The following is a 27,646-nucleotide window of genomic DNA, read 5'->3' on the forward strand; positions in this document are numbered from 1 at the left end:
CTCTCCCCACTAAATCGAGATTTTTAATGTGAATTAAATAGTTGTAGATGGAAATAAGTGAGGATTTTCTTCAGTCTAGAAGATTTTTTGGGAGTATGTCCCAACTTGTACTTATCTCATGAAATGTTACAAAAATGCCATTTGGGGGAGTGAACCAGCAGTTGGAAGCTCTCTCCCACTGTCTCTCCTACCTGTATTTGCCTTTTGCATAAAAACAAAACACATCTTTTTTAATGAGATTTATTCATTTATTTGACAGAGTCACAGAGAGGGAGAGGTAGAGGAAGAAATCATCTACCTTTTGGTTCACTCCCCAGTTGACTCAAATAACCAGGGCTGAGTAAGACCAAAGCCAAGAGCCAGGAGCTTCATCTGGATCTCTCTGGTGGGTGTGGGTTAACAAGCGTTTGGGCCAAGCTCTACTACTTTCCCAAGCCGTTAGCAGGGAGTTAGAACACAAGTGGAGCAACTGGGACTCGGTACTCTACTCGAAAGAGCACCCAGTGGGAGAGCTGGTTAACCCTCTGCATCATGTAACACCAGTTTGTTCTTTCCCTGTTTTCTTGTAGAGTAACACTAAGTTGTTGATTTTGAATCTGTCTACTTTTTAAGCATTTATAACTGTAAAGTTCCCTTTTCCTACATTCCATAAATGTTGGTATGATATGTTTTCATTCTTTATATCAAGGTATTTTCTAATTTTCTCTGTGATTTCTCCTCTCCTTTAACCCATTGGTTGGTTATTGTGTGATTTGTGTTGCTGGGGCCAACATTGTGCATAGGGAGTGATGCTGGCATTCCTTATGGGTACCAATTTCAGCTGCTCCACTTTTCAACCCAGCTCTCCACTAACAGGAAAACACTTGAAAATGTCCCATGTGGGAGACCTGGAGGAAGTGCCCGGCTTTGGAAAAGCTCAGATCTGGTCATTGTGGCCATCTGGAGAAGGCCCCAGTAGATACAGAGATACAGATCTCTCTGTATCTGTAACTCTGTTTCAGATAAATAAATACAAGTTTTTAAAAAATTGTTTAATTTCTATGTATTTATGGATTGCCTAGTTTTCTTCTGCTGTTGATTTTATTTCACTGTGATTTAAAAAAGATACTTTGTGTAATTTCAGTCTAGTACAATGGGATTTGTTTTATAACCTAACGTGTGTTCTGTATATAATCCAGAAGAGGGTACATTCTGCTGCTGTTGGATGGAGTGTTCGACATACATCTATTAGGTCTGATTATTCTAACAGCAGAGCTCAAGTCCCTTTTCCTTATTCACCTGAGTGGTTCTTCTCGTCTTGACATTGGAGTATTGAAATCTCCTATTGTCATTGTATATCACCATTTCTCCCTTCAGTTCTGTCATTGTTTGTGTTTTGTATATTTAGTAGCTCTGATTTTAGTGCATATTACCTGTGTTGCTTGAGTTGATTATTATATATTGTCATTCTTTGTTTCTTGTAGCAGTTGCTGACTTACGGATTATTTTTGCTTGCTATCTACAGGCACAGATTTTGTTATTTTATCCCCATTGAAATTCTTAGTTTTTAGTGTCTTGATGTTTCAAACAAAAAAAGCAGTGTTGCTTTTCCCCAAGTCAATAGTAAGTTGGTGTTAAAACCAGGACCAAGACTCAGTGCTCCTCATTTCTAACCAAACTTTGTGTAATATGTGTGCCTGATTTACTCAGCTTTGGAACTGTGAGCTAATCTTGGTAAAGTATATTGGACCTGCTTATTTTTTAATTATACAGTTCGTCCCTTGGAAAAAGCTGTATCATCGATACCTGATGAATGAGGAGCAAGCTGTCAGCAAAGTGGATGGCATCCTGCTGAACTCGGGCATAGAAAAGGAGTCAGACTTGTGTGTGCTGAACCTCATACGGTGAGCTTCATTTTCCTGTGAGGAAGGGATTTTGAAGTCCTTTCTCATACGCCAGTGCTGATGGACTCATCTATGCATGTCTCACAGATTTACAGCCACTACAAAATGCTCCCCAAGCGTGGATCCTGGAAGGGCGCTGTGGAGTCTGCGAGACCATCCCCTGCGCCCCGAGGCAGAGGCCTGTGTGCGTCAACACCTGCCGGACCTCTACATTGCTGCTGGGGTATGCCAAGGGCCTATGAGGAATTATGTGAGAAAGTGGACAGGTTTTCATTTGGAGAAAGTTTGTGACTCAAGATTATATTAATTTCAAAATCTTTAGTCTCTCAATGCTTTGAAACATTAACCTTGTCATTGTTCCTAGTGGAGAAATAAAAGGCCATACCATTCCGGATTCAAATTTGGAAAGTTTGTAAAAACATTTCCTTCATTTTCCTATTCTATTGAGGAATTCTTTCTGAAATATTCCTAAAACGTGGTCATCTAGCCTTTGAGCATTTTTAATAATAGAATTGCTTTATTATTTGTTTATTTAAAAAGCACAATGCCATTCTGCTTCACTTCCCAAATGACCACAGTGGCCAAGTCCCTTTGGGGTCTCCTGCTTGAGTTGGCAGGGGCTCAAGCACTTGAGCCATTGCTTGCTTGTTTTCAACATTTAAAAAAAATATATTTATTTCATTCTTTTTTTTTATCGAAAAGTCAGATTTACAGAGAGAAGGAGAGATAAAGATCTTCAATCTGCTGGTTCACTCCCCAAGTGGCTGCAACAGCCGGAGCTGAGCTGATCTGAAGCCAGGAACCAGGAGCCTCTTCTGGGTCTCATATGTCAGTGTAGGGTCCCAAGGCTCTGGCTATCCTTGACTGCCTTCCCAGGCTACAAGCAGGGAGCTGGATGGGAAATGGAGCAGCCAGGATACAAACTGGCACCCACGTGGGATCCCAGTGCATACAAGGTGATACTTCAGCCACTAGGCTACTGCTCCAGGCCCTCATTGCTTGTTCCTACCTAGGCAGATTAGCAAGCAGCTGGATTAGGAGCAGAATAGTTTGGACTTGAATTAGCACTCTGATAAGGGCTGGTGGCATCATAGTGGGTGTAATCCACTGTGTCACAACTAGCCCCAGAGTTTCTTTACAAGATAGCCCATTGGAGAAACCGAGGCTCTGCTAAGGACATACAGTGAGATAACAGGATCTGGAAGTAGCCTCCAGCTTCCTGAATTTCAGTCGTGTCAGATCAGGGATTTTCACATTTTGTCTGGATGCTGTGTGCAGCCTCACCTATATTCTGCTTGCCACAGCAGTTGGAACTCAAAACATCTTCGGGTTTGTTTCTGTGTTCTTTTAGGTGAAACAATGGCTGATAATGATGGAGTGGGTTTTCTTTAATAGTGTGGTTTTAGTGGGAGGGGCATGGGATTATCCATTCTTAAAATAGGTTCTGTATTAGGTAGAATTGTGCTGATGTAACAGTGGTATGTGTTAGTGAACATTTACTTAGAAATTGCAAAAAGGGGCATACTGTTGTCATAAAACAAAATTTTAATGTTTAGTTGTTACTTAATAGTTATTCAATAATAAAAGAAATAGTAAATTAGCATCGTTGGTGTTCTTGGTTTCCTCTCCCAGCACCACTCCCAGGTAGGCACTCATTAGCTAACTCCCTTCTTTGGATCCTACTGAGTACTTGTAGAGCACAGAGCTCCCAGTGACCTAGAGAGAAGCAGTGGAAAAATGACCTGGAATTCCTGTTGATGATGAGAAGGAATCTAGGGCAAAACAAAAGGTTCTCTGTTTCCCACAATTCGGTTTGTAGATAGCACCCAAACCCCGGACTTGCTTTCCTCGATGGCTTCCTGGTTTTTATTCCTGTATCTGGGTCTCTCTTCCCCATCCTGTGCACATCTCTCTACAGGGCGTCAACGTCTGGGCTTTGGTAGCAGCCATGGTGCTCTTGTCCAGCAGTGTGAATGACATCCAGCAGCTGCTCTTCTGCCTCAGGAGACCCAGTTCCACAGTGACCATGCCAGACATCACTGAGACCTTGTACTGCATAGCTGTGCTTTTGTATGCCATGAGGGAGAAGGGCATTAACATCAGCAATAGGTAATAACCAGAGAGGAAGAGAGCAAGTCCTGACTTGGCACCAGCTCCAACCCTGCTGCGTAGCACTGGCTCTTATGCTTCTTTGAATGTTTGTATTTTCAGCTTACAGCTGGTATTCCTGTTGGCTGAGAAATATATCCTGGTTTTATTCTCCCTTTGATGTTTATGTAGTAGTTTCCAGGAATGATGTTCTCTAAGAATGCTTCTGTCACTTGCAGATAGATTTAAATTCTTTTTTTTTTTTTTTTGCGCTTTTTTTTTCTGTAAACTGGTGATTTGGTTTTTTAAGATTTTTATTAGAAAGGCAGATTTGCAGAGAAAGGGAGAAATAGAGAAAGGTCTTCCACCTGCTGGTTAACTCTCCCAAATGGCTAAAATGGCCAGAGCTGAGCCAATCTAAACCCAGAAGTCAAGAGCTTCCTCCAAATCTCCCATGTGGGTGTAGGGTCCTAAATCTTTTGGCCATTCTCCACTGCTGTCCCAGGCCATAAGCAGGGTGCTGGATGGGAGTAGCTGGGACAAAAGCTGGCATCCATCTGGGATGCCAGCAGTTGTAGGTAGAGGGTTAGACAATTGAGCCATCATCTTGGCCCCAAACTGGTGACATTTTTTGACTTTTTGTTTTGAGTGGAGATTCAGAGGCCATTTTTTTTTTAACTTTGTTTTGATTGGAGGATCAGAGAGAAAAAAAAGAGACCACATGTGTATACGCAGAAGCTAAATTTCCCACCAGCTGGTTCACTCCCTAAGTGCCTGCACTGGCCTTCAGCTGGGTCAAAGCCAGAACCAAGAACTGAACGCAGATCTCCTTGTGGGTCACAGGAACCCATTCGCTTGAGCCATCATTGCTGCTTCCCAGGGTCTGCATTAGCCATAGGCTGCAGTAAGGTGCCAAATCTGATGTCAAAATCAGGTATTCTGATGAGGGACAAGGGCATTTTAACTGCTGGGATAAGTATCTGCAGCAAATGGTACAATTTTCAGAAATGGTAAGCAATTTGAATGTATCTGAAGAAAAAATAAGATACAGACTGTGACCGGAATTTGAAAATTTTCTGTATTTACTTTCTTCCTATTAGGATTCACTACAACATTTTCTATTGCCTGTATCTTCAGGAGAATTCTAGTTCCCAGGTCTCAGAAAGTAAAGAGGAGCCATCTGTTTGGTCAGGGTACGTATGCTGATACATAATAGGTGTGTGTTTCCTCTCGTCTTTAGGGAGTGGAGTTGTTTTATTTTGGTTTTTTGTTATAACAACCTTATTGTGGCATAATTGATGCTATGGACAACTCACTCACTTTAAGACTGTAGACACAAAGATTTTTGGTTAAACTTGCTGAATTGCTGCTGCCATCGTGATCTAGTTTTATCCCCTTAAAGGGAGGCCTTTTGGGAATCTAAGTTTATCTGCTTCCAGTTGTTTCATTACTTCTTTTTCTTATTTCTCATGACTGTAGCAAGAAAACAACCATCCAACTTACGCATGAACAACAATTGATTCTGAACCATAAGATGGAACCTCTTCAGGTGGTAAAAATTATGGCCTTTGCAGGTAAGGGAGCTTGCCTTAGCTTCCTGTGTGGTATGATATGTCACACATACTGTGTGTGATACAGTTTTTTCCTTTTTTAACTGCATTGCATTCCTGCTTCCTGGCAGGGCATCTTTTTGTTTTGGTTTGGTTTTTTGTATTGTTTTGTTTTGTTTTGTTTTTTTTAAGATCTATATGTTTTGATTAGAAAGGCAGATTTACAAAGAAAAGGAGAGACAGAAAGATCTCTGATGTGCTGATTCACTCTCCAAATGGCCACAATGGCTAGAGCTGAACCAGTTTGAAGCCACCAGGAGCTTCCTTCAGGTCTCCCACCGGGGTGCAGGGTCCTAAGGCTTTAGGCTGTCCTCCACTGCTTTCCCAGGCCACAAGCAGGGAGCTGGATGAGACGTGGAGTAGCCGGGACATGAATTGGAGCCCATATGGGATCCCAGCACTTGAAGATAAAGGATTAGGCAATTGAGCCACTGCACAAACTCCTTTGTTTTTATTTTTATTTGCAAATCAGAGTTACAGAGAGAGAGAGAAAAGGAGATCTTCCATCCTCTGGTTCCCTTGTTAGGTGGCCATGATGGCCAGGGCTAGGCCAACCAAAGCAAGGAGCCAGGGGCTTCATTCAGTCTCCCACATGGGTGATGTGCCCCAAACAGTTGGGCTGGCTTCTGCTTCCTTTCCCAGGCCATTTAGCAGGGAGCTGGATCAAAGGTACTCAAACATTCACCCACACAGAAACAATGCCAGCATTGTAGGCAGCAGCTAAAAAGCTACACCACCCCCCACCAGCCAGAGCATCTTTACTTTGATCTGTTATCAATGAACTTAGTTGAAGTAATCTCAAAAACATTAGAATTCTTATCTAGACAGATGAGAACTAGCTTGTAGGTAGATGGCAGTGGGATTGATTAGTCCTTTCCTTCATCTGTCATTGGGTGTGTACACTCGTATACTCACAGGTTATTTTCGGAGGTGGAGCATGTTACTCCCCTGCTTAGATAGTTTTAGTTGCTTCCTACTTTTGACAAGGGAGATTTTGAGAACCCTCCCTCCTTTGGTGCTGAGTTACTTTCCTAAAGATATTGTGCGCTGTTTTCCTGTCTCAGTCAACTATGCTGCTTAATTTACAGCCGCCTGAAGTACTTGGCTACTATTTTATCTGAACTTTTGTTCCAGTTGTTTTCTCTAACTGGAACCCCTTCCTGCTTTTCTGCTTAAGTATTCTAATAACAATAATTTCTGTCTGCAGTGTGCATGGCTGGTCCTAACAGCATTCTATAAAGTTAATTATGTTTACTTATTTTAAAAATTAAGGATATTGAAACTCTGTGTGTGATTTGTTTAATTACACATAGCAAGTCCTTGGTAAAACCAGAATGTGACACTGGCTCTTTCTGTCCAAAAATACACATTTTTTTTTCTTCATTTCTTCCTAGCTAGTTGTTTTCTTCTCAATTAGATTGCAATATATATATATATATATTTAAATATACTCATAGTGATTAACATACAGTTGAACGTGAAGTAAGTGCTCAGTAAATATTTATTAAATGAGTGGCAAGCATTTGATCCAGTTACGACTTACATATGTTGTCTATGGGGGTGGCTGGCATCTGTACCAGCCTCTGGCTCCTGACCCAGCCTCCTGCTAATGCAGATCTTGGAGGTGGTGGAGATGGCTTAGGTAATTGGATTCCTGCCACCTACTTGGAAGCCTGGATGGAATTCTTAACTTCCTAGCCCTGGGCCCAGCCTGGGTCTCTTATGAACCATGAAGAGCAAACTAAAGATCAGTGAGCTCAAGTGACTTGCTGTTTATTACTCAGCTAGAACCTACAGAGCCAGGATCCTAGCCATTGTTATATTCTGGTTTTGATGTCTCCTGGTCTAAGTAATGAAACTTTGTTCCTGTCTTGGCATCAGGCCAGTGTCAGGGTAAGTCTGGACAGGACCTGATCTGATTAGAATCAGGCCTGTTTTGCCTGACCAGAGGATTACATTTTCTTCTCATGTTTTTCTCAGGCACTGGGAAGACCTCTACTCTTGTCAAGTATGCCGAGAAGTGGTCTAAGAGCAGGTTTCTCTACGTGACTTTCAACAAGAGCATTGCAAAACAAGCAGAGCTTGTCTTCCCCAGCAACGTCATCTGCAAAACTTTTCATTCCATGGCCTACGGACACATTGGGCGGAAGTGAGCATTAGTAATGCTGGCATGTTTGGCATGTGATTTTTTTTTTTTTGTATCATACATGAATCTACATCATGACATTAAGAAAATACAATGTTGTTATCTCCATTTACAGGCCAGAGATAAATATATGATTTGGATAGATAGACTGAGATAGTGATTTATACTTCTATCTGTTACTTGGCCATTGATAGTATCTTGTTGAGGTACATTTTCAGTTATCTGTAATTGAGGCACTGAAAGTTGAAATGACTTAGTTGAAGTTTGAGGTCTCACAAATTTTGGTTAGTTTTAGATTTGGCCTTGGAAAGCTGGGGAGGTGGGACACTATGTATAGGTGTCCTTGCTCCAGCTTACCTGGTTGTGGAGGTTCTAAGGAATTTTGATGGTGCAGGAGGGGAACCTCTTGGAAGCTGGACCACATATTGGAATAGCAATTTCTGCTATGGGCCGATTCTGTGCTATTGTATGTGAATTCCCAAAAGCCTCTTATAAGCTGTTTGAGTGAGATGTATATCTAACTTTTCTGGCTTGGAAGAAGTTCTGTCTCGTGTCTGGCACCTTGAGCTTCCTTGTGTTGTTATAGACAGTGGGGATACTAAATGCTTCAGTGCCGCAAAGTCAAATACTATTTATTTGGTATGTGCATTGCAGGTACCAGTTGAAAAAGAAGTTGAATCTCTTCAAGTTAACACCCTTCATGGTCAATTCGGTTCTTGCTGAAGGGAAAGGTGGATTCGTAAGGGCCAAGCTAGTATGTAAGACTTTAGAAAACTTCTTTGCCTCGGCCGATGAAGAGCTGACCATCGATCATGTGCCTATTTGGTGTAAGAACACCCTAGGACAAAGAGTCATGGTGGAACAGAGTGAGAAACTGGTGAATATCCCTGTACCTTACGTGTTAGAGATGTGGGGATAAGGACAAGAATTGGCACAGTGTAGTAAGCTTTCTGTAGGAAGTCGCCGGTGTATGGGGAGACTGTAGCCCCAGAGCAATACCCATGGGTTGCATGGTATTTTCTCCTGTGAAATACACTCTTGGACCTCTCACCTTGTTCTCATCACAATTCCCCTATGTGACAGATAAAATACATGATTGACCTGCTCATGATTTATTAGTACTTCTTGTTGGATAGTCTGGTTGTAACACCTGATCTTACTTGATGACTAAGAATCTCATTTTTTTTCTGCCATTCATTCTGCATAGATTTTGCTAACAGAAGAGTCTATTACTTTTCATCAAGACTATTCATCATTTGCTATTCTTTTTATGAATTAAGTATCAGTGCTAAATCTAGAAAAATGATTCTGTTTTAATCCCTATGCAGTGCTCTGTCATGGATTTGGTACATCTCCTCTCATTTTTCTTGGCACTGAAAACTACCCTCCATGGTGCTTAGAGGCTGTCAGGAAGCCTTAGGAGGTTAGGGAGGTGCCTGTCACTCACCATTCTGTGATGATGCTTTTGCTGTGAGTACTGTCTGTGGAAATGAAAGTGTGAGTTCAGGGTGCTCTGTCTTTTCCAAACTCTTAAAGTATGAGTTAACCACATTATTTGCTTCCCAGAATGGTGTCCTTGAAGCAAGCCGACTCTGGGACAACATGCAGAAGCTGGGGGAATGCAAAGAAGAAGCTTACCAAATGACGCATGATGGTAGGCCGTTTTCCAGACGCTGATATCTGTCAGATGTAACTGTTTTCCTCCTGAGTTATGACTCATGCTATTCCCTTCTTTTAGGCTATTTGAAACTCTGGCAGCTGAGCAAGCCTGTGCTTGCCTCTTATGACGCCATCTTTGTGGATGAGGCCCAGGACTGTACCCCAGGTGATAAACTATTCAGGACATCTGTAGTCTCAAATACATAGAAACAGCATCATGATTATGTAAGAGGACATATGTGTGAAATAAGTTGATAATTATTATTTGTGATAAAGAAGAGGAGCAAATGATACTTGGCCAGTCAGAAATCCTTTTACTTGAGTTAGGACTTCAGCTGTCCTTTTCACACACCCAAGGCAGGCTTATTTCCTTCATATGTTTTGCTTATGATGTTCTTAAAATGTTTACAGAGTATCTGTTAGTCACCAGCTGATAAGGGCTCTAGGCTCATTCTGATAGCGAAAATTCTGTGTAATATATTTTTCAAGTAGCTATATGTTTTAGAAACCCAACACAACTTTTTGGTGTTAGTTAACACAATTTGCCTTAATTTCTACTTGCCTGTATATCCTCTTAGTGATAGTAATTTTCATCCAGAAAGTAAAAATAATCTGCATTCCTAGGACCAGAAAAATTCATTTCCTATTATAAAATTATTTCTTTTGAGTGAATGGAGCGAATGTGCCTCTGTGGCAGGAAGAGGCAACTTTGTTGTCCTGCATACTTCATACTTCTCAATTTTCCTGCTTTCTTGCTTGCAGCTATCATGAATATAGTTCTGTCTCAGCCATGTGGGAAGATCTTTGTAGGGGACCCGCACCAGCAGATCTATACATTCCGTGGTGCAGTCAATGCTCTGTTCACGGTCCCCCACACTCATGTCTTCTATCTCACACAGGTAAGAGCACTGTTTGCTTTGAGTCCCCAGAAGTGTACAAGCAAGCCTTTGATTTTTCCTGCTAGCTTTCTTATGTGCCAGGCACTGTGAAAGACATTATGACAGGTCATGGAATACGCAAATCCTTTTTTTTTTTTTAAAAAAAAAGATTGATTTATTTTAATTGAAAAGGAAGATTTACAGAGAGAAGGAGATAGAGAAAGATCTTCCTTCTGCTGGTTTATTCCCCAAAGTAGCTGCTTCAGCCAGAGCTAAGCCAGTCTAAAGCCAGGAGCCAGAAGCTTCTTCTGGGTCTCCTACACAGTAGAGGATTCCAAGGTTTTGGGCTGTCCTCTGCTGTTGAAGTGGAGCAGCCAGAACATATGGGATCCCAGCATGTGCAAGGCAAGGATTTAGCCACTGAGCTAAATCATGCTCATGCTGGGCTGCAGTCATGGTGGGCTACAGCATTTGGTTGTCAGAGGGCCTACAAAGTTGGGGTCCTTTTTTACAGTATTGATAGTCACACTGGTAGTGCAAAGCAGTGATACATAAAAATGCTGGCAGCTACTACGAATCAAGGTGTTGACACCAAATTAAACTAGCAGTGTTATATTTTTCAACACATTCAGGGTAAAAAGAAAATCCAGCAACTCACTCAAGAATGTCTTTGATGGTACACATGCAAAATTAATAGTTATAGACCCATTAGTATGTTTCAGTATTCTGTTGAAGTGAGAGGTGTGCCTGGGGAATTTGTAAACTGAAAAGGGACCCTATTGCAGTTGAGTTGTGAACCGAACTGGCAGCTTTTTCTTAAATTTCTTTTACTTAAAACAAAACAAAACAAAAAAAAACACTGAAAGATCAACTCTAATTATTCAGACTTAAGTGCTTGATGTTAAGATAATTGAAATGAGCAGTGTGACTTTAAGGAAAACTAAGAGTGTGTGCTACCAAAGATGAAATTGTTGCATTCCAGGGAAGTTAAAATTTGGGAAAACTTGTATGAACCACAGCGAGCTTGGGAGCTCCTGGATCTTTAAGTAGATGAAAACGTGATAAACATCTCTCCCGTTGTACCTGCACATCTGTAAGAAGCTATGTTTCTTCATGAACTTTAGCCCGGACAGTATATCGCAGTTGTGGAATCAGCTTGGAGTAGTTACTTTTTCTGTGGCCACTGTTGCTCTAGAACAGTTTTAGATATACAGAAACATTGAGAAGTCAATTTCCCCTATTATTAGTATGTTGTTTTAGTGTGGAGCACTTGGCCACTAATACTGAACCAGTACTGATACATAATTATAAAGCAAAGTCAAAGTTCATTCAGATTTGCTTACTTTTAAGTTGTGTTTTTAGCTACTCCAGGATCTTGTTCAATATGCCACCTTGTATCCAGACCACCTTGAATGTGGTCATGTCTCCCTAGACTCTATGGTTGATTTGTTTTCTTCTCAGAGAGAGAATGATCAATCCATTTTCCATCTACTAGTTCTCTCCCAAAAAGTCAGCAACAGCCATTGCTAGCCCATGCCCATCCTGGTCTCGCATGTATGTGGCAGGGCTCCAAGCACACAGACCACATACTGCCACTCAGGATGCATTAACAGGGAACTATATTGAAAGCAGAGGCGATGGGACTCAGACTCACAGTCCTGTATGGAATGGGGTGTCCCAAGAAGCAACTTTTCTTGCTGTGCCACAATGCCCATCCCCACCTTAATAATTCTTAACTGATAGTTTTTCAACCTTTCCAATTGGGTTTATGGACAAACAAATTTTTAGAAATATTTCGTAGTGTTCCCTATGCTGGAATTTGTCTGATGTTGTTTCCTCGTTGTTAGACTAAAGCTATGGGTTTTAGGAGGAAGATAAATAGTGCTATTTCATCACATGCATTAGAGGTCATTAATGTGGTTTATAATGATATTTGCTGGTCTCTCCACAGTGGTCATTCTTTTCCCCTGCCTTTTTCTATTGTATGCTTTGGAAGGAAGTTCCTATACAGAGCTCATACTCTGGATATAAATGTTGGAGTATTTAAATAAATTCTTTGAAATTATTATGCAAGGAAATAGAATCTTCATTCATTCATTTAGTATTTACTCATTTGTTTATTCAGATACATATTTCAGTATAGACTAATGAATATTCATTTTATGATTTGGGTTATGATTTACACAAGAGTAGTAATATGGCAACAAAAATAATGCTTCTTGAAAAATCTAATTTTCTGTGACCAGCAGTGTGGTTACGCTGCTTCCATTCAAGCATCTCGTGTAAGTGCTGGTTCAAGTCCCAGCTGCTCTGTCTCTAATCCAACTCCCTACTGGTAGGCCTGGGAAAGTAGCAGAAGATGGTCCTAGTGCTTGGGCCCTTTGCCACCTACATGGGAGATCTGAATGGAGTGCTAGACTCCTGGCTTTGACCTGTCCCAGCCTTGATTGGTAAGGCCTTTTGCAGGCAATAGACCATTGATGGAAGATCATTCTGTCTGACCCTCCCTCTCTGTCTCTTTCTTTTTTCTTCCCTTTCTCTTTGTAATTGTGCCTTTCAAGTAAATTAGTAATTTTTTTATTTTTTAAAAAAATCTAGTTTTTCTTTGACAGGTTATTTACTGAAGCATGTTTATGCTGTTGACCAAAGGATGTGATACTTTTCTACCTTAATTTTATGAATATATAGGAAAAGGGTAAATAAATATTTTCGTTTTGGGAAGAACAGATGTAGCTGGAATGTTCAAGAAAGTAGGTTTGTGAACTGAGCTTTGAAGACTAGGGAATGACTTTGATAGGTGAGTGGAACTTCCAGTTTGATTAAAATCAGCAGGTGGCAGGGGTGTATTGGGAATGCTCAGGCAATAATGATCCTTCTTGTGGCTGGTAAATACAAGGAAGTGGATTTAACAATAATCTTGATAATAAAGGGAGAAATTGCCCCCCTCTTAACTTTTTGTATAATTTATAGTTTGCAAAGTTTGTTTTGGAAAAAGTAGATTTGCTTAAAAGAAGTTTGCTTCTTGTATTGGGAATAATGAAAAGTAATGGTTGTCCAGATTGTTCCAAGGATCTTAGAAATGAGTCCATAGTTTAATTCTGTGTTTATTGCTCTTATTTGGAGTGTTGTGGAAAGTAGGGTAGTAAGGGGAGGATCTAATCAAAGCGTTTGGGAAAAATTACCTGGCAGAAATAAAGACAGTAATTTGCTTTGGGAAGAGATCAGGTAAAAAGGCCAAAAAACTCAAGCATGAAGTTCAGATTGTTAGCTAAGTTGGTAACCAAGATTAAAAAGTAAGTAAGTAAATAAATATGTAGGATGGTGTAAAAATTGTCAGGATTTTGTGGGAAGGGATGAGGAAAATAAATTAGGCAGAAGTATAGAGAGAAGGAGAGAGAGAGATCTCCCATCCTCTGGCTCACTCCCCAAATGGCTACTGATAGTAGTTATTGCTGGGTTCCCATATTGGTGTAAAATGGTTTTTCACTAGGCAGTTTCCAATTCCCCTGTCAATGTGGGGTGGTCAGACCTTGGCAGTGATAGAAATGTGTGCCGTTGGTCAGCATGGGCTGATAACTCCTTTTGGTTTGTTGTTTTCTAACAGAGCTTTAGGTTTGGTGTGGAAATAGCATATGTGGGAGCTACTATCTTGGATGTCTGTAAGAGAGTAAGGAAAAAGACTTTGGTTGGAGGAAATCATCAGAGTAAGATTTTCCATTTCGCTTATTTGTTACAAAAAATAGTTTTCTTTTTTATTTTGGTTCACCATAGAGTTTTTGTTTTCCCCCTAAAGGTGGCATTAGAGGTGATACAAAGGGGCAAGTAGCCCTGTTGTGCCGCACCAATGCCAATGTGTTTGATGAAGCTGTACGGGTGACTGAAGAAGTATCATCAAGGATACATTTGATTGGGGTAAGAGTACATTTCTGTTGAATACTTCCTGTGCAAAATTTTTGCAGACAAGTATGTCCAATAAAAATACTCAGTTGGGATTATTACACCAGAAAACATTTGAGGTTTTTGACTACACCATGACTAAAGTCTACCCTTGGCAATTCTCAATATACTAGTGAAATATTCATTTGAAATTAGACCCAGTAAGGACTAAGCATCTTTCACTCTTTAAAAACCAAATACCCTTTAATCCCGGACTACTCAAATGAGGCTGTTAGCTACCTGAAACTTCTAATTGTGTGTTGTCACTTAGTATAAGTACAGCTGAGCCAACAGCACACTGGAAAGCACCATTTATTCTTAAAACACATGAAGCTAAATACCTGGGTTCTAGCTCTGGCTCTGTCACTAACCTTGTGTAACTTGGGGCAAGTCACAACTTGTGTGTGCCTCATTCTCTCCATCTCTAAAATAAAAACAATTCCTTTTCTTTACCTGTTTCACAGGGAAAACTTTCACAGAAAGACTAAATGACATGTTGAATTTTTAACTGAATCAAAGGGATATGACTAAAAGACATTCATGTACAGAAAAATATTTTTGAGGGCCTACTAGGTAATAAGCACTCAAATATAGTCAGTGAATCTTCAAAGGTATTTTAAGGTTTTTATTTATGCAAATCATATAACTTTGTTATGGAAAATGTGGAAACTGAAAGGGAAAAAACAGTTCCAGTATTTCATACAAGAATTCACATTTTTGCTAATTATTTTTGTCTTTGTCCTTACAAATGTGTACTTTTGCATAATTAGAGTTATGGTGTGCAAAAAAAATGTATGCTGTTTTTCATTCAACATGTAAACATATTTTCTTTCATTCCTACTTTAATAGTTATACAGTATTTCACCTAATGGAGATAGCATAATTTAGCCATTCTCATTACTCTAAGAGAATGCTATTTTGGGAATATCATCCATGCAGGGAATGCAATAAAGTGAGTTGTTCTCTTCCCTTCTCTTGCATCCATTGTTTATCTGTAGCATGTGTCATAATACTTGATCTCACATCTGGTTGTGAATTGCAATGTATACTGTCTTATTTCAGTTTCTGTTGTATGTCAGCGTTTTATGTGTCCCTTCCCCAAAGATAAAAAGCCTTTGGGGTGTGGAGCCCTTGTCATGCCAGTCTTCAGTGCGGGGCCTGGTACTTGTGAGTACTGGAGGCAGGTACTTCCTAGGTGGAACAGGCCTGATCTGTGGTACAGGCAGGTTCTTTCCTCTAAAGCCATGGAATAATCTGGATTCCATAGACAGACATTCTCTAGTTCTTGTAAGAAACAGTGGTAAGTATTCAAGCTCAATACTTTGTATTCTAATACCATTTGTATTCTTTGAAACTATTTTGTGTTCCTGCAAGATAGACTTAAATCACCCTTGTATTGATGGGACAGCCACGAGCAGCAAGGACTGTCTTAAAAAAATTAAAAAGCCATAGGAAGAGTGTGACTTAACCACCAAGACTTGGTAATTTTTTTGAGTTTTGGGTGGTACTTTGTACTTGTTAAAGTTTCCTGCTTTCTGCCTGTCCGTTGGATATAACTGGAGATCTGTCCCCAAGAAACCATCTCATTTCAGAATCCTATCACTGCATTTGTTTCGTGAAATAGCAAGAACAAAAAATAAATAATAAAACAAAAAACCAAAAATCCCACCAAAAAAAAACTTTTTCAGGGGATTAAATCATTTGGATTGGACAGAATCATTGATATTTGGACCCTTCTTCAGCCAGAGGAAGAACGGAAGAAACGTGAGTACCACCTGGCTCTGGTGCAATAGAAGGAAGCACTCAGCGACAGGGATGGGCAAGGAACAGGCCAGTTCTGAGTCAGTGTTCCTGTGTCTTCCTAGAGACCAGGCACTGATGTTACTGTTTTCCTATAAAGACTAGAATGTCTCAGGTCTCCTGTTTTCAGAGATCCTGGCAGATTTTTTTCCAGATCTTTCTCCCAGCAGTCTCATTTCTTTCTGATTTTGGTCCCTTAGGCTGTCTAGCTCCACATCTTTCAGTCTTCCTGGGCAACTTTACAGTGATAATGTCCATGTGGGCCCCAAAAGATAACCTCTGACATTTCTGTAACAGTTGTTACTTTTACTTTTTCCTTTGACTGCACTGAACCAAATCCCTGTGAAGTAGGTGAGGATCTCAAGGGTAGGGCTGTCAATCCTCAGCTGGAGACGGAGAGACTACTACACTGACATGCCCAGGAGCACACAGAGTTAGTGATGCAGTCAGGACTAGAACCTGGGTCTCCCAACTTCAAGACCACCTGCTGTCATGCGTTGGCTAGGAATATGCAGCTACTGCCACCAGTTCTTAGCGTGGCCTCCGTCATGGTAATCCATGTGTGTGTTCTCCTTAGGGAACCTCATCATTAAAGACAGATTTATCAGAAGATGGGTGCACAAAGAAGGCTTTAGTGGCTTCAAGAGGTATGTCACTGCTGCCGAGGACAAGGAGCTTGAAGCAAAGATTGCAGTAGTTGAAAAGTATAACATCAGGATTCCAGAACTAGTAGAAAGGATAGAAAAATGCCATATAGAAGACTTGGACTTTGCAGGTAAGAAGAAAAAAATGATTCTTTCCTTTTGCAAAAGGAAGAGTAGATGGTCTTTGATATTTGTTTGTTGAATTTTTATTTATTTTCATTTTATATGAAAGTTGGCATGGAGAGAGATGAAAGGAGTGATGGAGAGGCAAGTGTTGCATACATTTGTTCATCTCATAATGTCCATAATAGCTACAGTTGGACCAGATTGAACCTAACAGTCCAGAGGCCAGTCCAGGTCACCCGTGTGAGTGGCACAAGACCCAAGGACTTGAGCAACCACCTATTGCCTCTCGGCCTATGTGTTAGTAGCAGTCGGAAGTGGAGTAGCCAGGGTTTGAACTGCTCCCTACATATGTGATACAAATGTCCCAATCAGCAGCTTGACTGCAATGCTACATGCCCACCTCTTGTTTTTTGACGTTTCTTACCTATGAATATCCATGACCTGTGTGGGTGTGTTGTTAAACAGAAAGGAAGAGAGCTCTCATCCTTCCTTAAATTCTCTCTGTGTTTTGTATCTCCACATCTGTGGAATGGGATTTTTCTCGCCACAGCTCTGCCTCGTGTAATTTTAGGTGAGCCCTGTGACCCTACTTTGGGCCTGTGGCCCTTCATGTTTAAAATAGATGGAGTATGCCAGTGGAAGCATGATGGACTTGGGAAAATTCATGATGGACACACATTATGATCCTAGAGGGGAGAACAGAAGGGAGGGGAGGGAATTGGAGGGAGGAGGAAGGGAGAGCCCTTCATGAACTAAATTGTATCAAAAAACAATTAAAAATAAAAAAGAGGGAATATGGCATGTAAAGTTACTTGGGCTTCTAGAATATGATTCTTGGGTTACTCCTGCAACTCTGTTTGTAATTTTTCCCTCTTCCTTCTTTCAACTTTAGTTCTTCCCTCTTTTTTTTCCCCCCACAAAGCTTTACATGGCCAAGAAAACAGATTTAAAGAATAAAAGAGGAGCATATATTTTTTTCTTCCCCTATTTCTTTGCCTGTGAAACTCCTGTTTAACTGTGCTGTGTTTTTGTCCTAGAGTACATTTTGGGCACCGTGCACAAAGCCAAAGGCTTGGAGTTTGATACTGTGCATGTTTTAGATGACTTTGTGAAAGTGCCTTGTGCCAGGCATAATCTTGCCCAACTGCCCCACTTCAGAGTTGGTAAGGAAGATTGGTCACTCTTCGTTTGGGTGCTCTAACTAATTCAGCAAGTAAGGGTTGCCAGAGATGCTTCCTTTTGTCTGCTTTGATTTCTCCTGGATGTCTTAGCCTCCTAGAAGGTGAAGGCCCAAATATGTGCTATTCCTGTTTTTATCAAAATCAAGCTTCCACAGGGTCCACTTTTCTTGGTGCTAGTTATAAGGCTGTTACATTTATAATGGACCTATTTAACACGTATCTGCTCTTCAGCTTTGAGTTTTTCCCTATCAGATATAAAAGCTTTGAGTGTGGTTTGTCTGCTTACCAAGGTGTTTTCCTTTAGTTTATTCTTCTCACTAAAGAGATTATAAAATAATAAAGGAAAAAAAATAGTAAACGTTGTCATTTGCATTTTAACAAAAGCTGGTTGTTACCTGCGGATTCAACATTGCAGATGTAGTATACATTGGAGTGCTGAAAATATAAATACTCCACATCTCTTACTTTTGGCAAATATAGTCATAAAGGGGGGGGGAAGTTATGAAATATATCGGCTGCTTATGTTTTCTAAATATTTGTTTACATATTTGAAAATGAGAGTTACAGTGAGAGAAAGAGAGAAATCTTCCATTGACCTGTTCACTCCCCAGATAGCCTCGAGGCTGAGGCTGAGCCAGGTGGAAGCCAGAAGCTTTCTTCAGTTCTCCCACAAGGCAGCAAGGGTCTTTTCATTGTTTTACTGAGGCCATGAGCAGGGAGCTGGATCAGAAGTGGAACAGCTGCTTTGTTTTGCTTTGTTTTCAAGATCTGTTTATTTTTTTTTTTAATTGAAAAGGCAGATTTACAGAGAAGGAGAGACAGACAGAAAGATCTTTTGTCCACTGGTTCACTCACCAAACGTCCACAATGGCCAGAGCTAAGCCAATCTGAAGCCAGGAGCCAGGAGCTTCTTCTGGGTCTCCCACGCAGGCACAGTGTTCCAAGGCTTTGGGCCATTCTCTGCTGCTTTCCCAGGCCACAAGCAGGGAGCTGGGTGGGAAGTGTAGCAGCGAGGAGACAAATGATGCCCATATGGGATTCTGGTGTCACCAATTGGACCATTATGTCGGGCCCAAGATTTTTTGTCTTTTCTACTGCTACCTTTTTCTCCACTGATTTATGCTTTCTTGATTTTGTTTTGCTTTGGTTTTATTTTGGATAGGACCTTCATTGATAATTAATTTGCATGCCAGATTGCACTTATTTAACTTATCTAATTCACTAGCTGTTAGTCTTGTCACAGATCAGCTGCTCTTTGTTAATTTCTTGCTGTTATCATAGGCATAGAGATGGAAGAGAAAGTATAAGGTGGGGAGTGTCATGACTGTTTTTCTTCCCTGGACATCTTGTGCTGACTTCAGACATTGCCAGTTAGACTGTATCAGTCCAAACAGTGTAAGCAGATGGGAAGAGAGTGAGCGTTAGAGGTGAAGAGACTCAGATCAGCTGTGGACCTTTGATTACCTGGCCTCACCTGTGCTAGTGGCATGTTTTCCCCTCCTGTTGTAACCGTTGTGAGCAGAACTGGGATTTACGGACATGACTGTCCACCTGGCACATCCTAGGTACTGAATCAACAATTCACACAGTCCTATTATTCCCATAGCAGGTCCATTCATTTGCGAGGTTTTTGTTTGGGGAATTATCATTTGTAGGAAAAATTTGTACATGTAGGCCAGCAAGTCAAGTGGCTTTTGTGAGAGTCAGGCATTGAGTGTGGGACTGTAGCCATTTAGGTATTTAGGTGAAAACTCAAGTTTTTCTGAGTAAGTTTTTGAGTTGATTTTTCCCTGTTACTTTTTTTTTAAGAGTCATTTTCTGAAGATGAGTGGAATTTATTGTACGTTGCAGTAACTCGAGCCAAGAAACGTCTCATCATGACCAAATCACTAGAAAACATTTTGACTTTGGCTGGGGTAAGAGAAACAAGTAGCATGAGTTAATTTGACAATGTTTGAAGTGTATTTTATTTATTTGATGACGGATCAACCTGTGTGTCTTCAAAGGTTTTTGGATCAGAATTGTGGGTTAAAAGTGGAGACTGATTGTGAAATAGTTGTGCGAAACATGTTCTCTTTGCTAAATTATTCCTCTAATGCAATTTAAAAAAAAAAGATTTATTTATTTTTACTGGAAAGTCAGATGAATATAGAGAGGAGGAGAGACAGAGAGGAAGATCTTCATCTACTGATTTACCCCACAAGTGACCACAATGGCCAGAGCTGAGCCAATCCAAAGCAAGGAGCCTGGAGCCTCTTCCATGTCTCCCATGCGGATGCAGGATCCCAAAGCTTTGGACCAACCTCGACTGCTTTCCCAGGCCACAAGCAGGGAGCTGGATGGAAAGTAGGGCAGGTGGTACACGAACTGGCCCCCATATGGGATTTCAGCACTTGCAAGGCAAGAAGTTTAGCCACTTGGCTATCGGGCTGGGCCTTCCTTAGTGCAATTTTAAAAGATTCGCTTAAGATACCAAACCATATTAATCTATATCTTAATTTTTACTTTGATTAATTAGTTCTTGACAGTAGGAAGAAAAGCATTTTCTGTGTCTAATCCTCCTCCTTCCCATTCCCTAGTCCCTCTTGAAATGACAGTTGCTGCTCCCACACATAGACTTGCCCACACACTATGTCCTTGCCAGGAAGGAAATACTCAGACAGCAAGCCTTAGTCACAGGCTAAGACTCTACTCCCAAGAAGTAGCCTCTCAACTCTCTTTTCCTGTCTTTCCTGCCTTCTCGTGAGATAGTCTGTGGATAATTTAATCTTTTCAAGCTTATGGAAACTAGAACAAAAATTTGAACTAATAGTTCATAACTTGTCCATCTTTTCTAAAAGATACTTAAGCCCGATACTGAAACGTAAGTGTGAAAGTTGGTAGTCTCCTTCTAAACCTAAGATTTTATGTGTAGCATACAATCTACCAAAAGTACTATATTGTGTTATTGTGTCAAGCAGGTGAGTGCTAGATGCTCTAGAGTTCTTGCATTGCTACTTTAAGCTTTAGCCTTTAAGCTTCAGACTGGGAAAGGATATGCAAAGTCTTAAGTTTTAAATAATGACAAAACAGAACTTGACACTTGTCATTGATCAAAAGTGAGATTAAAAGTTGAAGAAACAGTACACTGGGTGACCACATCCAAAGCACCCTGTATTTATTTACAGTATACCTCTCTTAAAAAAAACTTAGACCTTCCTTTTTTTCTATAACGATAAAGCCATTTCCATGTTTTAGAGAATTTGTAATATGTAACCTCTGCTTTCCAATCCCTAATTATATTTACATGATTGTCTCAAAAGTGTCTTTTTATAATTGAGATCAAATCAGGATGCAAATCAACATTTGGTTGTTAGCCACTTAAATTAATTTTCAGCAGCCCGAGTCCTTCTCCTCTTTCTTCGATGGTCCTGTTTTATTACAGAAACTCAGTCAAATGCCTTATGGGATGTTCCACATTCTAGATTTGCCTCCTGGTGTGGTTATATTATTTGCTCTGTCTTTTACTGTTGCCTATCCTAGATTTCCTATAACTGGAGGTTAGATTTGAGCATTTGATTAGAGCCAAGCTTCTCTGTTTAGACTAGAATGTTCCGTAGTGGGAAGGGCTTTGTTTTTGAATACCATCACAGCGGAAGGCTTATATTGTCAGATTACTTGTCTCCCTTTTAGTGATGTGAAGATTGTTCATCTTTTTTGTAAATCTATTTTTTAACACAAAACCCAAAGCTTCATACTGATAATTTCAATCTAAATTTTAACTTGAATTTTTTTTCCATTAATATGATGTGAGTATGTAAAACAGCTCCAACAGTTAAAATGATAATGCAGTGAGCATGTACTAAATCTGCAGATGAGATCACAGCCCTCCTTCGTGCCATCTGGTGACCCCTAAGGTCATGCGTTTTCTCCTTCCTGAGATTTCCTAGCTTCCAAACTCAGCTTGGTCGTGTTTTCCCATCTATTCCACCAACAATACAAGAACTGAAAGCAAGTGTTGTGCATGTGTTGTGTTCATTTTCCTGGGACTGATAAAGCTGCACTGTGTCCCATGTGGGAGACTTGGAGTTCCTGGCGTCCATGTTTTGCCCGGTGCAGCTCTCGCTATCTTAACAGCTGAGCCAAATGCCTACCCCAAAAGAAACTATTTTTATTTGCATTTTTTGTGAGCCTTTTGAAGTACCTTGAAGGACTTTTTAAAAACATTTGGAAACTTGTTACTTGTTTACTCATACAGGAAAATCCATTTCTCCATTAAAGAAAAATACTATAGAATCAACAGAAACACTTCCACATTATTAAGAAAGGATTAGGAAACATCTCTGTCCACAGGAAGACCCAGAGAAGCTGCTTTTTTGTGTGAACAGATGTTTTTAAGTTTGAAAACGTTGGATGGAGTACAGCACTTCTGCTTTTTTATTTATCACAGCTTGTGAATACATTTGAGGAATCCTGTTTCAGAAGTGCCTTGGACTAGCTTTTGCTCAGAAGGGAGAGTCATAAAGGGGTATTGAAGGCTTTGGGATATGGGGCCAGGATAATATAGAGGCTATGAGAACATGTGGAGATTGGTAGTCACGGTAGTGGTGTTTTATTTTTTAATTTAGTTTTTAAAGACTTATTTGTTTATTTGAAAGGCAGAGAAGCAGAGATGGAGAAGAAGGGAGAGGGGAAAGAGAAATCCCCTATCACTTGGTTAACCCCCCACAAATGGCCACAACAGCTGGAGCTGGACCAGGCAAAAAGTGGAAGCCAGAACTCCGAGTCTCCCACATGGGACACAGTGCTTGAGCCATTATCTGCTCCTTGCCAGGCACATCAGCAAAAAGCTGGATCAGAAGTGAGGCAGCCACAGCTCTAGTGTCTCAGTCTGGGATGCAGGCCGTTCTGCCCTGTGACTTGCCCTCTGCACCACAATGCCTGCCCTGGTTGTGATATTTTAAAGGTGGAATGTGAGCCTTTTGTTCTCCGCTATCTAGAATTAGCCATTACCCTGTAACCAAAATTCTCTCCTTTTTCTCTGACCTCCTTAGAGAATATGGCTGACAAAATCATCACTAGAAGGCTTTCCGTTCATCCTGTAGGAAAGTAAAGGGCATCGTCTGAAGTGCTAAGTGACACAGTTACACTAGTTTCTCAAAGACTCCCTACAGAAATGTAAATCCTTATTTTAATTTTAATTATTTTTTATTACTATTAATTGTGGATTTTGTTTTTAAGAATTCTTTTATGTATTTGAAAGTCAGTTACAGAGTAAAAGAGAGTGAGAGATCTTCCATCCAGTGGTTTACTCCCCAAATGGCCACAAGAGGCTGGGACTCAACCAGGCCAAAGCCATGAGCTTCTTGCTCTCCCACATGGGTGCAGGGGCCAAAGCATCTTCACCTGCTTCCCCAGATACATTAGGCAGGGAGTTGGATCAGAGGTGGAATATCGGGTACTCAGACTGGCACTGATATGGAACGTCATCATACCAAGCATTAGCTTTCCTCACTGTACCACAAAACTAGCCCTGAAGTGTAGATACAGCTCTAATCAGATTTACCTTCCAGAACTCTGTAAGGTCCAACTTTTTTTTTTCACAGCACATATAATTTATGTAACGCACACTATGTTCATAGTACATGCTATGCATACTGACTATACCCATGCCACATATACACAGAATACATACTGTGTTCATGGTGCATGGTATATTTACACAGTTTTCAGAATGCAGGGATTTTACCTGCTGTTTTCACTCTAATGCTGCTATGAGTATGCAGTACAGTCGTCCAAGCCTACATGTCCTGTGATATCTCCACAAAATAAAAGAGAAAGGAGGGTCAGTTACTTTTTAATAAGTTGGGCATAAAAGAGATTTGTAAATATATGAAACACTACTACTCTTCTCACCGTATTTTTCTTCTGAAAAATATAGTTATTTTAAATAAAAGCAAATATGCAGTGGGCTTACCATTTTTTAAATGAATTGATATTTTGAAAATTTCTTGGTTTATACTTACAAGATGATAAATATTAATGTCACATACACAAAGGTTCCTTAGAGCCCATAATGTTCAGTAGCATAAAGGGTGCTGAAACCCCAACATTTATGTTCTCTGCTACAGTGTTGTTCAAATCGTAGGTTGTAGTTTACTAATGATTTGCAAAATTAATTTAGTATGTTATGACAAGCTTAAAAGAAAAAAGGCCAGTGTTACAACACAGAGGGTAAAGCTGCTGCCTGTGACACGAGCCTGCCATATAACTTTGTCTTTCAAATAAATCTCCTTTTTAAAAAGTAAAATGGCATATAATCTCAAAGATAACAGCATATTTAAGTCAGTAGCTGGGAACTCAGTCTGTATCTCCCATATGGATGCACGAACCTAATTACTTGAGTCATTTTGCTGCCCTCTGAGGTCTGCGTTAGCCAGAAGCTGAATCAGGAGCTGGAACTAGATGTGTCAAGCACAAATATTTCACTAGGGGATGCAGGTGCTATAACTGCTAGGCTAAGTGCCTACTTCTCAACTACTTACACATGGATGGATGGATGGATGGACTTGTAGTGGTTTCAAAGCAGTTTGAAACCCCAGCCCTGCAAAAACTCTTGCAGTAGGCAGGAAAATATGTACAGGGATGCTCATTTCTGTGTTGTGAGAAATAGTTTAGAAATCTAAATTTAACATAGGAATGCATAAATAATATGCAGCTGAGAAGGAAACCAAAATTATGACTATTACATGTATATATTCACAAGCAAACTTCTATAGAAAACCTTATGCTTTCGGATATGACTAAACTTTAAGGTATTTTACAATGGATCACAAAGAAGACAAACCAAAAAGATTGTGGAGATGCAGTCAGAGACTTCAAAAAGTCTGTTTTATTATAAAAGGGGTTTTCCCTCCCCAGTACTTGCTGGTTGGAGCTTAAATATAGCAGAGTTATTATTATTCCCTTTCTCTCTCTTTCCTTCTTAGGAGTACTTATTGCAAGCAGAGCTGACAAGCAACGTTTTAAAAACAGGAGTGGTTCGTTGCTGTGTGGGGCAGTGCAACAATGCCATCCCCGTTGACACCGTTCTTACCATGAAGAAACTCCCCATTACTTACGTATGTACTCTCAGTGACAGTACCTGCTCTCTGTGGAACTTTAGTCCAGTCATTTACGTTCTGTTACTCCTGGACTATGTATTACCTGGGTGATAAATGAGAGATGAAAGGGAACTTGGTGTAATCCTTCCTTCTTTTTGTTTGTTTGTTTTTAGTGCTTTTCATGTAGAAGGCACAAGAGATAGGAGCTCTCTCTGTGTGTCAGAGGCAGATTAATGAAGAGTCAGGATATGTAATACTGTCTTTGTATACATCATTATTGCTGGGAAATAAGACATGTTAGAGAATAATCATTTACCTGGAAGGCCCCATTCGGTTTATCTGATTCTTTATGTCTTGATGAGATAAAAATGTGCTTTCTGCTTTAAGAGAGTTGAGAAGAGTTGAGCCTGCCCTGGATAATAACATTATGGGAAGTGTCACCTCAAGAGAGTTTGTACTGGTCTGAAAACATCAGATCATAAGACATTGTCCCTTGACAGCTGTAACAGTTCGGTAAATTTTTTGGTAGAAAGTCTTTATTCTTTGGCTGTTTCCTTACCTCTTTTTTCCTTCTCCATCCCTGCAGAGCAACAGAAAGGAAGACAGTGGTGGCTACCTTTGCCACTCCTGCGTGGAGCAGCGTATTGGGCCTTTGGCATTCCTGACTGCCTCCCCAGAGCAGGTGCGCTCCATGGAACGCACAGTGGAAAACATAGTGCTCCCCAGACACGAAGCCCTACTCTTCCTCGTCTTTTAATGCTGGGACATCTCCATGGTGCAGGGTGGCTTGCTGTGGACTCCACCTGTCGACAGAAGTTTTTGTGGGCTGCAGTTCCCATGCACCTGAGACTCTGAGTTCAACCACAGAGCATTGTCTGAAGAAGAAACAAAACAGAGTTGGACCTGCTATTTCTCATTCCCTACAGCTAGTCAGTTTCCATTTTCCTATCCTCTGTATGCACATCACATCAGGGAAGAAGAGGAGGATCTTTTGATAAAAAATGCAAAACAAAAAAACAAAAATACTTTATGTATTTAAACTTTTATTACAGGATTTCAATTAAACAGGCATTGCAGCACTGGCATGCCACTGTGACACCTGGTTTCCTCTCTTTTTTTCAGCAGCTGACTCTGTTCACACCCCGCAAAATATGTGAGCTTTAATGTTTAGGGCAATAACCGGCACACCAAAGATGACACTTCTGTACCGTGAGGAATGACCCACTCATAAAACCCGCTGTCATGTTTATAACGATGAGCTGTGCAGTTTAAACTGTGAGGGCTCATAATACATAGAACGATAAGTACAATGTCATTCAATAGTATTTCTTGAAAATCAGAAACACTTGAAAGGGAAAGGGGAGATGTATGGAGACTGTAGAAGAACAATGGGAGTCTGGTACCTCAATGTGTTTGAGGATACTGAGTGATGTTATAAAAGTTGTAAATTCTTATAGAAACTACCATTGAAATAACTCATACCATGTAGATGTACATTGAAAAGTGTTTGACATTATTGCTCTACAGCAATTTCATGATGTTGATCACAAGTGGAGGTGTAGCCATGGCATATCCAAGGAACTTACCAAATTGTTCTCTGAACTGAGCCAAGCAGATTCAGTGGTCTTCTGAGACCTTTTAGGAAGATCCTTCTAGTTGCAGTTTTGGAGAGTGTCTTCAGAACATCAAGCAAAGGACAGATGTTCATAGCAGGCAAAGGCACCGCCTGCAGTGCCAGCATCCCATATGGGCACTGACTCATATCCCAGCTGCTCTACTTTCTATCCAGCTTCCTGCTGATACACCTGGGAAGGCAGCAGATGGAGTCCCTGGCTTCTACCTTCAACCTGGCCCTGTCATGGTTCTCGTGGCCATTTGGGAGGTGAACTTGTGAATGGAAGAGCTCGCTTGTTCTTTCTTTCCCTCTTTCAAATAAGTAAGTGAATATATTTTAAAAACCAGATAGAATAAAAGCCTACTGATTATAATCTCAGCAGGAAGTGATGATGGGTAGTTGTGGTGGGACTGGATGGTGAGTGGAACTGATGATTGAGTGGACAGATCAGTGGTTCTGGAGGCATGGTCCCCAGGTAAGCAAGTCAGAATTACCTGGGAAGGTTAGAAATAAGAATTCTTAGTCTCTACCCCAGATCTACCAGATCAGAAGTGCTGGAGCTGAGGCCCAGCAGTTCGTATTTAACAAGCCCCATTAATGATTCTGGCACACACTGAATTTTGAGAACTTGTGCTCTCAACATTAAGGTAGGATCGGTAAGACTTAGTAGTACTGAGATGGGGATTGATGGAATTTCAATGTGATTCCCCATGTTTTTTACTTGTTCTGCAGGTAGAAGAGACTACTCTTCTTTGAGAGAGAAACCAGGAAATGTAGTACGTTTGTATAAAAATGATTTATTTGTTTTTTGACATAATGATTTGGGGATGCTTAGGAAAAATTCAAGTAGAATTATCCAAGGAGCTATTTGGTAAACAAATCTATACCTCAGCAAAGAACCCTAGGTTAGAAATAATTTTACAATGTTTTTTAACTTGGTAGTTAAGGTGGTTAAGTTTAAAGGTTTCTGAGGAGTTCATTGCAGGACTATATTAAGA

The 27,646-nt window shown here is 40.4% G+C and overlaps 1 protein-coding gene across 2 annotated transcripts in view; it reads left to right on the forward strand.

Annotated features, from left to right (window-relative positions):
- The window catches only part of FBH1 (F-box DNA helicase 1), a 38,114-nt gene extending 11,985 nt beyond the window's left edge, over positions 1-26,129 (forward strand). Inside the window, exons 4-21 of one of the 2 annotated variants that reach the window (XM_040968272.1) lie at positions 1,753-1,883; positions 1,971-2,106; positions 3,802-3,992; positions 5,072-5,164; positions 5,451-5,545; positions 7,562-7,730; positions 8,382-8,604; positions 9,294-9,381; positions 9,466-9,552; positions 10,149-10,285; positions 13,869-13,968; positions 14,058-14,176; positions 15,889-15,964; positions 16,578-16,775; positions 17,808-17,933; positions 19,761-19,867; positions 24,920-25,051; positions 25,620-26,129. In XM_040968272.1, coding sequence (XP_040824206.1) covers positions 1,753-1,883; positions 1,971-2,106; positions 3,802-3,992; positions 5,072-5,164; positions 5,451-5,545; positions 7,562-7,730; positions 8,382-8,604; positions 9,294-9,381; positions 9,466-9,552; positions 10,149-10,285; positions 13,869-13,968; positions 14,058-14,176; positions 15,889-15,964; positions 16,578-16,775; positions 17,808-17,933; positions 19,761-19,867; positions 24,920-25,051; positions 25,620-25,790 — 2,379 coding nt within the window. In that variant the 3' untranslated portion in view covers positions 25,791-26,129. The remainder of the gene's footprint in view (positions 1-1,752; positions 1,884-1,970; positions 2,107-3,801; positions 3,993-5,071; positions 5,165-5,450; positions 5,546-7,561; positions 7,731-8,381; positions 8,605-9,293; positions 9,382-9,465; positions 9,553-10,148; positions 10,286-13,868; positions 13,969-14,057; positions 14,177-15,888; positions 15,965-16,577; positions 16,776-17,807; positions 17,934-19,760; positions 19,868-24,919; positions 25,052-25,619) is intronic. The other variant, XM_040968273.1, reaches the window with a different exon arrangement.
- Positions 26,130-27,646: the final 1,517 nt, after the last annotated feature.

This window comes from Ochotona curzoniae, unplaced genomic scaffold (assembly GCF_017591425.1).
Source record: "Ochotona curzoniae isolate NIBS_2020 unplaced genomic scaffold, NIBS_Ocur_1.0 scaffold_4683, whole genome shotgun sequence".
Classification (NCBI taxonomy): domain Eukaryota; kingdom Metazoa; phylum Chordata; class Mammalia; order Lagomorpha; family Ochotonidae; genus Ochotona; species Ochotona curzoniae.